Source organism: Suncus etruscus, chromosome 1 (assembly GCF_024139225.1).
Source record: "Suncus etruscus isolate mSunEtr1 chromosome 1, mSunEtr1.pri.cur, whole genome shotgun sequence".
Lineage (NCBI taxonomy): Eukaryota > Metazoa > Chordata > Mammalia > Eulipotyphla > Soricidae > Suncus > Suncus etruscus.
In genome coordinates this window covers 195763636-195776976 of record NC_064848.1, presented here as the reverse complement: position 1 = coordinate 195776976, position 13341 = coordinate 195763636, and the positions used below count along the sequence as shown (strand labels likewise).

The 13341-nt window shown below is 45.0% G+C and overlaps 1 protein-coding gene across 1 annotated transcript in view; it reads left to right on the top strand.

The window, feature by feature from the left end:
* Window positions 1-1316: 1316 nt before the first annotated feature.
* Window positions 1317-13341, top strand: part of SMURF2 (SMAD specific E3 ubiquitin protein ligase 2) — a 101390-nt gene continuing 89365 nt past the window's right edge. Inside the window, exon 1 of the mRNA XM_049779093.1 lies at window positions 1317-1398. Coding sequence (XP_049635050.1) covers window positions 1347-1398 — 52 coding nt within the window. The 5' untranslated portion in view covers window positions 1317-1346. The remainder of the gene's footprint in view (window positions 1399-13341) is intronic.

The following is a 13341-nucleotide window of genomic DNA, read 5'->3' as shown; positions in this document are numbered from 1 at the left end:
GTGTGTGTGTGTGTGTGTGTGTGTGTGTGTATGTATGTGTCCAGGCCCAGAATGCATTTGTGTATGTCCAGTCCCAGAATATGTGTGTGTGTGTGCAGGCCCAGATTGTGGTGTGTGTGTGTCCAGGCCCAGATTGTGTGTGTGTCTAAGTCCAGAATATGTGTGTGTGTGTGTGTGTGTGTGTGTGTTCAGGCCCACAATATGTGTGTGTGTCCAGGCTCAGATTGTGTGTGTCCAGGCCCAGATTTTGTGTGTGTGTGTGTGTGTGTGTGTGTGTATGTGTCCAGGCCCAGAATGCGTTTGTGTATGTCCAGTCCCAGAATATGTGTGTGTGTGTGTGCAGGCCAAGATTGTGGTGTGTGTGTGTCCAGGCCCAGATTGTGTGTGTGTGTGTGTGTGTCTAAGTCCAGAATATGTGTGTGTGTGTGTGTGTGTCCAGGTCCACAATGTGTGTGTGTGTTTGTGTTAGCTCCCATCCATCCTCGCTTTGCCTCTGCCTACGGAGTGCGTGCCCACCGTGGCTAGCCCCTCCAGGCAGTCAGCTCCCTAAAGTGAACGCTCTCTCTATTCCCGGGCCTGCCGGAGACCGGGCCAATAACCCAGGCAGGGGTGGAAGGCTAGCTACAGCGCGCACCTCCTTCCCAGAGGTGAAGCTTCGGCGAGCGAGCGCCCGGGCGGGGTGGGTCCAGCTTGGGGCTGCGCACGCCTGCGCCGGGGGACTCCCAGCGCGCGCCGGCCCCGCCCCGCCCTTCCCTCCGCCCAAACCCCGCCCACCAACGAGACCACGCCCCTCACGCCGGCCCCGGCCCCGCCCCCGCCCTCCGCCGGAGCCGACGAGCGGCGGCGGCGGCGGCGGCCTCAGCCTCAGCCTTAGCCTCAGCCTCAGCCCCAGGCAGGACCCGGCCGGTTCCCTCGGGCGCGAGGAGGGCGGAGGAGGAAGCGGCCGAGCCCGAGTCTCCGCGCCGCGCCGCGCCGCGCCGTCCCTTCCCTTCCCGTGGAGCGGCGGCGGCGGCGCGTTGGCTTTGTTGTGGGCCCGGCGGGGCTGAGGGCGGGCGCGGGGCGGAAGCGGGCGGGGGCGGCCCGGCTCATGGCGACGCCGCTCGGCACATCCGGGACCCTCGGGCCGCCGCCGCGCCCGTGGCGCCGGCTGCTCGGGCTCCAGCCCCGGCCCCGGCCCCAGCCCCAGCCCCGGCCCCTGCCCCTGCCCCGGCCGCTGCCGCGCCGCCGCTGACTCGGCCGAGCCGCCGCCCGCGCCGCGCAGTCGCCCCGCCCGCCCTCGCCCGCCCGCACGCTCGCTCGCCCGGCCCCGATCCCGGCCCCGGCCCCGGCCCGCGCCCGCCGGGGACATGTCGAACCCCGGAGGCCGCAGGAACGGGCCCGTCAAGCTGCGCCTGACAGGTGAGGGCTGAGGGGGCCCCCGCCCCGGCCGCCTTGGGGGAGCGCTCCCCAGTGGGGGGAAAAGTCGGGGTGCACGCGCGGGAGGCTGCCTCGGGGCTGCCCGGGACGTGCGCGGGCCTAGTTGGGCCGGCCCTGCTTGCGAAGGACAGTCTGTCTGCTTTGCAAACTAGTAGGTAGACAGTCTGCTTCGCACATTGTAGGATTGGTAGAAAAGCAACGCAGCAGCACCGATCTTCGCAGATTATTGAGGATTTTTAGGAAAGCGACACCACGACACAGATATAACAGCACCCCACATCTTTTTAAGGATCAAGACGAAAACAGGCAACAACACAAAAGCAAAAACATATTCCCCCATCCCAGGATGGTTTTGTGGATGGAGAATATATATATATATATATATATATATATATATATATTAAATATATATATATATTAAAAGACCCTCTCAATATATATATATATATATATTTTGAGAGGGTCTTTTTAAAGATTTTTTTTTTTTTTTTTTTTTTTTTTTTTTTTTTTTTGGTTTTTGGGCCACACCCGGCGATGCTCAGGGGTTACTCCTGGCTGTCTGCTCAGAAATAGCTCCTGGCAGGCACGGGGGACCATATGGGACACCGGGATTCGAACCAACCACCTTTGGTCCTGGATCGGCTGCTTGCAAGGCAAACGCCGCTGTGCTATCTCTCCGGGCCCTAAAGATTTTTTTCTATTTTAAATAATCGCAGGGTTTTTGGAGGCCCACCCCGATTTGCTATTCCAGGCAGGTTTCAGTGGGGTCTTAGTGGGTTAGCCCCCCCAGCCGCACCTGGTGGGGTTCCGAAGGTAGTGTGGGGTGGTGGTTCGGGCTTTTGGGGAGCAGCTGAGGCTGCTGTAAATGAATACCCCTTAAAGATGGGGTGCGGGACCGAGGGCGGGTGTGCAGCCGGATTCATTTGTTTTGTTCCCCCCCCCCCATCGTAACCCCATTTCACTGCACCCCACAGCCACCCACCCCGCCCGGTGGCCGCACACCTGAGATGAGCTCAGGCTTTCTCCCACATCTCGGGGTGGGACCCCCCCTCCCTGGACCCCCCACCCCCGTCCCATGCAGCTCCGTGGCTCATTGAACACGATTGTTTTGGAAGCGTGTGATTGTAGGCCTCAGCAATTCTTGGGGCGCCCTTCTTAAGTCTAGACTCGGTTTGCAAACTGTTATTGTTGGTTTTTTTTTTTTTTTTTTTTTGATTATTTTTTTAGGGAGTGGTGGTGGGAGGCATAAGGGAATGAATGCATTTTAGGTCTCTGCAAACTCTGCAGCCAAGTTTCTCCAAACTGTCTTTCTGTTCTCCCACACCTCCACCCTTCTTCTTCCCCCCCTTTTTTTCCTAAAGGGTGTAGATCAGGGGGTGGTTGCACGATCCGGGGCACCCTCCCGTCTCCTGCAAAGGCGTCCAGGATTCCAACTGCAAGAAGTCTTGAACCTTATAGGTTCATTTGGCTTATAGAGTCCCTTTTTCAGCTTTTCTTACGTAGTCGTATGTTGTGTCTCTCTTTCCCCCCCACTTTAAGGGAAAAAATATTTGGGGCCTCAGACGTGTAATTGAAACTCGGTGTATGCTGTTAGAGTTGCAATGGAGTTCGTTATTTAACTTACGCGTTGTTTGTTTGGCATTTGGGATGTGGGGTGAGAAAGGTGTATTTTTTTTTTCTTCGAGGCTCCTTATGTGTGCAGGATTCGTCTAAGAATAAACTGTAATTACGTTTGCCTACACCAGACTGAGATTTATATTGACTAATTTTGTAATTGAATGCTTGTGTCACATCCCGATTCACGTGCTGAAAGTTCAAGGTAAAAAACTTACCGTGAATTTGGTATTTGAGAAGTTTTAGCCTAGTTCTTGCTGGCTGCAATTAAAAAAGAAACAAATACAAACCAACCTTACTTTCTATGACAGCTTTCCTTTCCCCAGGGAGAACTGTAAAGAATCATTAACTGCGCGATCCTTAATTGAAAACCTGGATTGGTGGATGCCTTTCTTCGTGTCTTCCACTTCCAGTTTCCTTGTTTTCTCACGAATCAATGGAAACCTTTATGAGGGAATCTTTTGTTGCTTTCCAGTTCAGCTACTGTTGTTTCTATTTGCAGTCTATCAGTGTCGGCGATCATGGAAAGAACCTGTGGTTCCAGGTGTGCAAAAAGCATCAGGAAAGAAAGGCTCTGGACCATTTACTTCCTTCTAGGCTCTATGTACATAATGAGAACATCAGTGTGGAATTAGGGATTTTGATGTTTGTGCGTGTATGTGTGTGAAACAAGATAGTTTTTCTTGAGAAATAAACTTGTGAAGGAGAGAGAAAGAGAAGACATATGTGTTCAAGAGAGAACATGGACTTCTCTGGAGTGGAAAAAGCAAGTAAGCAAAGATTCACATAGGCAGGCAGGCAGGCAGGCAGGCAGCAGGCTGGCAAGATATCGGTTTGAAGAGCAAGTAGGATTTTGATTTTTTTTTTCCGCAAATAAAATGAAGTTTGAGGTTTTAAATGACTTAATAGATCTTTAAAATACTTAATATCCTTACGGTATAATCATAAAAATTCATGAATAAAGTTGGAATAATTTCACTTAATTTTGGAGGGTGACACGACCCGAATTTATAGAGAAATATTTTTAGGTTTTGGAAAGGAATTTAAATATACTCTGCCACCTTAATTGTAATAACATTTAAAATACTGTTGATTTCTTCTAACTACTGGAATTTGTCTCATATTTTAGAGAAAACTAGTTCAGATATTAAGAATATGCCCCTTTCCTTTTCAGTACAGTGGTGGAATCTCTTCTGTTTGCCCAGAAAGTTAACTTACATTTTTAAAAAAATTTTTCATTTATGAATTAGATGGTATAGATTTTTAAACAAATAGAATCGCAAGAGCTGATTCAATTAGCAGCTTTTTAGGACAAAACATTATAGGGTTAGATGGAAAAGATTGTTTTGACTGACTGGATAAATACCAGGGCTTGTGGATGTGCGTCCAGGAATTGGTCTGGAGCTGGGTGCCCAACTTTTTGGTCCATCTTGAGAAGGCCAAATAAAATATTTAACCTAGGCTTCATTTTGTTTTAAAAAAAAAGTTGATTCTTTGTTAAGACCTCAAGAAATGTTTGGCATACCTTTAGACTAAGTGTTTAACAGTACATTTAGATCCGGGTTCCATAAAAGAGGAAAAATTACGAAAAGAAAAAAAAAAGTCAGATCCCACAGTGAATTTGTTTGTTTTACAATATACTTGAACTGTAAGATGCTTTCAATTTATTGTTCTTTAAGTTAGTATCGTACTGGTATTTTAAATTTATAGAGTGCTTTTGAGTCCAGGGTATTTTATGAACTATTACTCAATGACATCCTTAATGTAGAGCTGCCCTTTTACTAAAAGGTGTAAGCAATTCTTATGTGGTGATATAGTCTTGATTTCCCCTCCCTCTTCCCTTTTCTCCCTTTTCCTCTCCTCTAGCCTCTATCATTTGAGCTGTGAGTTTTCTGCCCACAGTAAGAAATTTGACTTTGCCACATATTATTTCTAAGACCATCATAAATTAGTAAACCACTTGGTATTTGTTGACGCCAAGAATATAGGACTATGGGACTGGAGCAGTAGTGGTAAGGTGTTTGCTTGCCTTACATGTGGCTGACCTGGATTCAATTACAGGTACACCATATGGTCACCCAATCCAGCAAGGAGAGATCCCTTGGGCATAGAGCCAGGAAGACTGCCAGTTGTCGTCGTCCCCCCCCCCCCAAACAATAAGAGGAAACAAAGGCAGAAAACCAGTATAAGGGGCCAGAGCGATAGCACAGTGGTAAGGCGTTTGCCTTGCACACGGCCAACCCAGGATGGATCCCGATTCGAATCCCGGCATCCCATATGGTCCCCAGAGCCTGCCAGGACCAATTTTGAGCGTAGAGCCAGGAGTAAACCCCTGGGTACAGCCGGGTGTGACCCAAAAACAAATAAACAAAAAAACCCCCGAACCAAATCAATATCGGACTAAAAGAGTATAGGACTAATTCTAACTTTAAGATTCCTCAGGCTGTGGTGATTAAAATCTGATTTGAGCCATTAACCATTAACCAGTGGTCCTCAGGGCTTTCACTAGACTCTGTGCTAAGGATCACTCCTGGTGATCCTTATATGGCGGGCCTTATGTGGTGGCCAGGATCAAATGTATGTTGGCTGTGTGCAAGGCCAAGTGTCTTACCTGTGCACTGTCTCTCTGGTGTTGCTTCTTCTTATTTTTTTTTTTTTTTTTGGTTTTTGGGCCACACCCGGTAACGCTCAGGGGTTACTCCTGGCTATGCGCTCAGAAGTCGCTCCTGGCTTGGGGGACCATATGGGACGCCGGGGGATCGAACCGCGGTCCGCCCAAGGCTAGCGCAGGCAAGGCAGGCACCTTACCTCTTTGCACCACCGCCCGGCCCCATTTTTTTTTTTTTTTTTTTTTATGACACACTAATACTTCTTGTTTTGATTTTGGGCCACACCTGGCAGTGCTTAGGGCTGACTCTTGCCCTCTTCCTTCAGGAGTCACTCCTATAGGTACTTTGGGGGCTGACTATATGGGTTCTAGTGATTGAACCCTGATCTGCATGTGCAGGAAGTTCCTACCCTATGTATTATTCTCTCTTGCCCTGACACATTAACATTTGATCATTATATTGAGCTCTGTGGTGAAAGCTTTCAACTTCAACTAATATTTCTAGAAAACTTAATAAAGTGTAACATTTATACACATGTACTTGTTAATATATATATTTATTAAATGTAAAAGGTACATATATGCTTATGAATATTTTGGATTTTGGGTCACACCTGGCAGCGCTCAGGGGTTACTTCTGGCTCTGTGCTCAGAAATCGCTCCTGGTAGGCACGGGGGACCATATGGGATACCGGGATTCGAACTGCCATCAGTCCTGGATTGTTTGCATGCAAGGCAAATGCCCTATCTGTGCTATCTCTCGGCCTGATTCAGGCTTAATTTTAGTTTTGTTTTTGGGCCACATCCGGCAGTGCTTAGTGCTTACTCTTGCCTGCGCTCAGGGAACACTCCTTTTTTATTTAAAGTTTTTGGATCACATGGCAATGCTCAGGGGTCATTCCTCTGCACTCAATTCTGCACTCAAGAATTACACCTGAGGGGCCGGAGAAATAGCATGGAGGTAGGGCGTTTGCCTTACATGCAAAAGGACGGTGGTTCGAATCCCGGTATCCCATATGGTCCCCCGAGCCTGCCAGGAGCTATTTCTGAGTGTAGCACCAGGAGTAACCACTGAGTGCTGCCGGGTGTGACCCCCCCCCCAAAAAAAAAAAAAAAAAAAAAAAAAAGAATTACACCTGAAAGTGTTTGGAGGCTCAGATGGGATGTCGAAGTCAATCCTGAGTTGGGCACATAAGGCCTTACTGGCTGTACTAGTATCTATTTCTCCAGACCCAGGGAACACTCCTGATAGGGTTCAGCAACTATTCGTGGTGTCAGGGATCAAATCAAGAATTGGGCACATGGGAGGCAAGCACCTTGCCACTCACTGTACGCGCAAATACTGTATTAGATGCACTCCTTCCATCCCAAAAAAGCATCTTATGGAGTGAATGCCACCTGGAGCTGAAGCCTGAGTGCAGGGGGGAGAGCATCTAAATACTATGTGCATCTTATGATCATATGCGTCTTATAGAGCAAAAAATACAATAAATAATACTGAACATTTCACTTGTTCATTACCATTTTGAATATACTAATGCAATGCGTAGTATGGGGATATCATCCTAGTATATAGAGAGGATTGTTGCTGGTTGGTAATTGTTTGACCTTATATTTGTTTTGTTTTATTGTTACATTTTCTGTTCTAAGAATGTTGGACCCTTGGAAATACACCATTCTAATTAGCATTATTGTGTGTTTCTATATGATGTGCTTTGAATGCTGTGTGCCAATGTATTAAGCTTATGGTGGTAATACTTGGTAATAATTTAACTGTATGGCAATTCTAATGGAAGAAATTGAGTCTTGGCAAAGAATGTATGTTAATGTATGTCAGAATCCAAATTATTTATAAATTCTGTTAAAATTCTAAAGAATTGGAAAAATTAAGTACATTTATTTGGAATTATCCTTGCTCATTCCTTAGGACTCAACTCAGGAATCACCCTTGCCCAAGAACTTTTCTTGACCTGAATTGACCTGTTTTCTCTGACTAAGGCTTTCTTGAAGTATCAGACTTAAGTTAATAAAAGACATTTGTTGTCACCCTATGCTGTAAGCTTTGTGAAGGCAGGATCCTTATTTCAACATGGTTTAAACATTTGTAATTTTATTGAATGAATAGTGGGAACTGAGTAGTTCCTAATAGTTCAGTATATTTTCTTTATGATAATTCCACTGGTGTGAGTGTCAAGCAATGAGGCTACATGCAGACACATGAACTCATTTAGGAGCTTATAATATTTTGCTAAAACAGTCGATATCGCAAGGGGAGCGGAGAGGGTTTGACTACACTGGAAGTGCTCAGTAGCACTCCTGGTTCTATGCTCAGGAGTGACTCTAAGCTGTGCTTAGGGACCATATGTGGAGCTGGGAGCAAACCACAGGATGTCCCATGCAATACAAGTACCTTAATTCTTGTACCTTATTGGCCCCTAGGTTTCATTTTTTATTTTCCTTTTTTTGGGGGGGTTGGGAGCCACACCCTTCAGTGCTCAGGGGTTACTCCTGGCTCTGCTCTTAGGAATCACTCCTGGCAAGCTCTAGGGACCATATATGGGATGCTATGGAATGGACCTCCATCAGTTGTGTGCAAGGCAAACACACTCCCTCCTGTGCTATCTCATTGGTCCCTATTTTTAATTTTCTTAAGGCAGTGGGAACTTTTGAATGATTTAAATGTTATGGGGCTGGAGCGGTGAAGCAGGCCGTAAAACGTCTGCCTTGCGAGCGCTAGCCTAGGATGGACCGTGGTTCGATCCCCCGGTGTGAGGCTTCACCCCGGCATCCCTTATGGTCCACCAAGCCAGGCGCGATTTCTGAGCACATAGCCAGGAGTAACCCCTGAGTGTCACTGGGTGTGGCCCAAAACCAAAAAAAAAAGTTATATTTGTTTAGAAACTATCTTGGAGGCCAGGGAGATGACTCAAAGGACTGGAGTGCATGCTTTGCATGTGGGTTTTATCTATGACATTGCCGTGGTCCCTGGAGCATCATTGGGAAGTGATCCTTCAGCAACAGCCTATTCCAAAAAAGAAGAGTTTATAGCAGTCATTATTTATATTTTTTCTTCTTTTAACTTATATATTTTCAAATTTTATTACTGATAATTGATGTGCCTTTTTTTAGGTTTGTTTCTGGCCCATACCTGGCAGTCCTCAGGAGTTACTCCTGACTCTGGACTCAGAAATCACTCCTCGTGCTAGTGCATTTGGGAGACCAACTGGGATGCCAGGATTTGAATTTGGGTGGGCCACATGCAGGACAAATGTCCTACTCGCTGTGTTACCTCTCCGGCCTCTTTTTTTTTTTTTCTTTTCTTTTTTTCCCAACCCCTGGCCTCTTTTTTTTTTTTTTGGGGGGGGACATACCTGGTGGTTCTCAGGGGTTTCTCCTAGCTCTGCACTCAGAAATGAACTGGCAGGCTTGAGGAACCATATGGGATGCTGGGGATTAAACCTAGGTTGGTCCCTGTCGCTGTGTTCATGGCAAATGCCCTACCTGCTTTGCTATTGCTCTAGCGTCTAGCTCCTCTCCAGCCTATTGCCTTTTTTTATTTTTTTGGGTCATACCCAGCTGTTCCCATCTGGGATCATTCTTGGTTGTGCGTAGGGGCCATATGTAGTGCTGGGGTTTGAGCTTTAGGTCAGTCTTATGCAAAGCAGCCTTACCTGCTGTGCTACCTCTCTGACCCAGATAGGATTAGTTTGGTACTAGATATTGACAGCAAGCATAAAACTTTAGGTTATTTTTCTTTGGGGTGGCCACACCCAGTGACGTTCGGGGTTACTTTTGGCAGTCTCGGGGCCATATGGGTTGCCAGGAATTGAACCCGGGTTGACTGCGTGCAAGGCAAATGCTTGCACTGTGCTCCAAATTTAAGTTTTAAAAATTGAATGATTCATTTTAGGTATGAATTACTACATAGATGATCTGAACAAAGGTCATTTCTTCCAAAGTATTTTCATGCTCATCATGGTCCTTTTCCTTCTCCTCAGTTTTTGGCAGTTGTATGCTTTCTGTCACTACAGTTTTGTCTTTTCTATGATTTTATAGAATAGAATCATAGTTTTGTGAGTTAGTTTATTAGTTTGTCCCAATTGCATTGTACATGTAAACCCGGTTTTGCTTATCCATTCACAATTTTCACAGACATTTTCAGTTTTTTTTCCCACTATGAATAAAGCTGCTGTGAATATTTTGAGTTCATGATTTTTGAGAACTTAAAATTTTTTTTCTTGGATAAATTATTAGGATTGTTGAACCATGTCATATGTAAATAAGTGGTTTTTTTTTTTTGGGGGGGGGGTTGCTCAGGAGTTACCTCTGGCTCTGTTCAGAAATCCTTCCTGGCAGGTTCAGAGGACCATATTGGATGCTTGGAACTGAATCCTAGTTGCCGCGTGCATGGCAAACCTCTACCCACTGTACTATCACTTTGACCCCAGTAATAAATGTTTAACATAACATTTTCTTAAACTTTTTTTTAAGTTGTACTGATTTTCATTTTTATTAACAATATGAGTCCAGTTGCTCGCAATCTTTGCTAAATACTTAAGCACTTCTATCGTCAGTCTTGATTATACGTTGTTTTATTTATATCTTTCATTGTCCTTTTAATTTTCATCTCCAGTCGTCCTACAGTGTTAAGCATCTTTCATAGGCTATTTGCTTTTTATGAATATTTGGTAAATATCTGTTTAGATCTTTCATTTGTATTTAAAAAAGTACTGAAATATGAGAACTCTTTGTTCTTGAATATTAAAATCCTTTATAAAAATGATAGTTTTGCAGGTTTTTTCTTCTCTGTGACTTCAAATATTGTATCAAAGAGAGTTTTGAATTTTGAATACTGTTATTAAGTTTTCTTTATGGTTTCTGATTTTTATGTTTTTTTTGTTTGTTTTTGGGCCACACCCGGTGGTGCACAGGGCAAACTCCTATAGTGTTTGGGGGCCACCAGGTCCACACACAGTGATGCACTCAGGAGGGTATGTGGTACTGGGGATTGAGTGGTTATGACTATGCTTAGGTATTCTAGGGATGCATCTGAACCTCTGTACTAGCTTCTGTCCCTATGGCCAAATGAGGTGCCAGTGGTCGAACCTTGCCACCTGGGTTGGCCAGGTGCAAGGTAACCACCCTATCTGCTGTACTATTATTTGTATCTCATTTATTTTTTATCAATTAAAAACAAAGATTATGTTCTAAATAAGCTAGTCATGAGCATGCTATATTTTATGCTATATTTTAAATATAGCATTTAAATATATGCTATATTTTAAAGACACAGAGATACATTTAATAGTGAATAATACAGGCATTGATTTAAGTAATATGACTTATAGATGTCTTTACACTTTTGGAGTATAGTGATCAATTGATTGTTAACTATTGCCATTTATCTTTTGTACATATATTTAATATTTTATTTTGTTTTACTTATTTATTTTTGCTTTTTGGGCCATATCCGGTGACGCTGGGTATTACAACATTGTTTCATATATAACATTATAAATCAACACTAATGAGAAAGAATACACATGGGCCAGAGTGGTGGCGCAAGAGGTAAGGCATCTGCCTTGCCCGCACTAGCCCGTAGTTATCTAAAATCCTATATGGTCCCCTAAGCCAGGAGCGATTTCTGAGCGCATAGCCAGGAGTAACCCCTGAGCGTCACCGGGTATGGTCCAAAAACCAAAAAAAAAAAAAAAAAAAAAAGAAAGAATACACTTAAAAGTTTTTTTTTGTTTTTGTTTTTGGGCCACACCCGGTGACTCTCAGGGGTTACTCCTGGCTATGCACTCAGAAGTTGCTCCTGGCTTGGGGGATCATATGGGACGCCAGGGGATCGAACCGTGGTCCGTCCAAGGCTAGGACAGGCAAGGCAGGCACCTTACCTCTAGCGCCACCGCCACTTAAAAAGGTTTTTGATTCAAGGGGCCGGGCGGTGGCGCTAAAGGTAAGGTGCCTGCCTTGTCTTCGCTAGCCTTGGACGGACCGCGGTTCGATCCCCCGGTGTCCCATATGGTCCCCCAAGCCAGGAGCAACTTCTGAGCACATAGCCAGGAGTAACCCCTGAGCATTACCGGGTGTGGCCCAAAAATCAAAAAAAAAAAAAAAAAAGGTTTTTGATTCTAGCAGTAGTAGAACCTTTCTGCCCCATTTATATTAAGATACTGAGATAATGTGTAATAAAATTAAAACAATACCCCCCCTTTTTTTTGGTGGGGGGCTTGCTACACATGGTTATGCTCAGGGCTTTCTTTTGGCTTTGTGCTCAGGGCTCACTCCTGACAGGGGCTCTGGGACCATATGGGGTGTTGGAGATTGAATCTGGATCAGCTGTGTGCAAGATAGATCAAGTGTCCTACCTGCATTTCTGTCACTCATTTTGTATTTGAGGTGCTACTTCACTGTCTTTACCCTTTGGAAATCAGCAACCCTTTACTACAGTTTCACTGTCCTTTGAAGAGAGAGAACTGAACTGTTCTTTTTACTCAAGGTGAAAAGGAAAATTTCATAATTAAGGTGAAGAACATGATTGATTGGTAATTCAGAGTTTCAGGGGTCAGTTTAGGGAGGACTAAATGACTTCAGATCTGACTTCTCAACTAGGGTTTCTTATTCAAAACTGAGAGGAATAACTTCTGTAACTGCATAGGGGCACATAACAGCATCGGATCATTTTTCTTCCTGCTTATTTTTGTCACAGGTTATCACATATTTGTATATTTTAATATTTTTTAGTAGTTTGTTGTATCTATACAGTAAATTTGGTAATTATGTTAGCCCTGAATTTTATTGTACACAACTTTTCTTGACCGCAGATCTATTTTCTCATTATTATTTTGGCGGGGTTGGGGGGGTTATTGGACGAGACACTGTAGTGCACAGGGCTTACTCCTGGCAGTGTGCTTAGGAATCCCTTGTGGCAGAGCTCAAATGACTATGGGGTGTCATGGATGTGGGCCAAAAACAAAAACAAAAACAAGCAAGCAAATACAAAATTTTTTTTTTTTTTTTTTTTTTTTGGTTTTTGGGCCACACCCAGTAACGCTCAGGGGTTACTCCTGGCTATGCGCTCAGAAGTCGCTCCTGGCTTGGGGGACCATATGGGACGCCGGGGATCGAACCGCGGTCCGTCTCCTAGGCTAGCGCAGGTAAGGCAGGCACCTTACCTCCAGCGCCACCGCCCGGCCCTCAAAATTTAAGAAAAATAAAAAACTGGGCCGGAGAGATGACACAGCGCTAAGGTGTTTACCTCACATGCAGAAGGTCGGTGGTTCGAATCCCGGCATCCCATATGGTCCCCCAAGCGTGCTGAGGGCTATTTCTGAACATAGAGCCAAGAGTAGTCCCTGAGTGCTGCCAGGTGTGACTCAAAAAAAAAAAAAAAAAAAAAAAAGAAAAGAAAAAAAAAGAAAAAGAAAAAAACTGAACATTAGGTGTTTTGTAAAAGATGAAGGGTTTCCAAGAAGGTTAGATGTTTTTTTGTTTTGGGACTTGAGGGTTCATGTATAGTGTCTGGTTCTGACCCAATTTGGCCACATGTAAAGCAAGCCTCTTACCTACTGTTCCAACCCCAGGCATTTTCTTTTTGAATATTGGAAACATGGTGGGGCCAGGGAGCTAGTACAATGGGTAAGGCGCTTGCCTTGCATGTGGCCTACCTAGTTTGGATCACTGGTATAGTTGGCTGT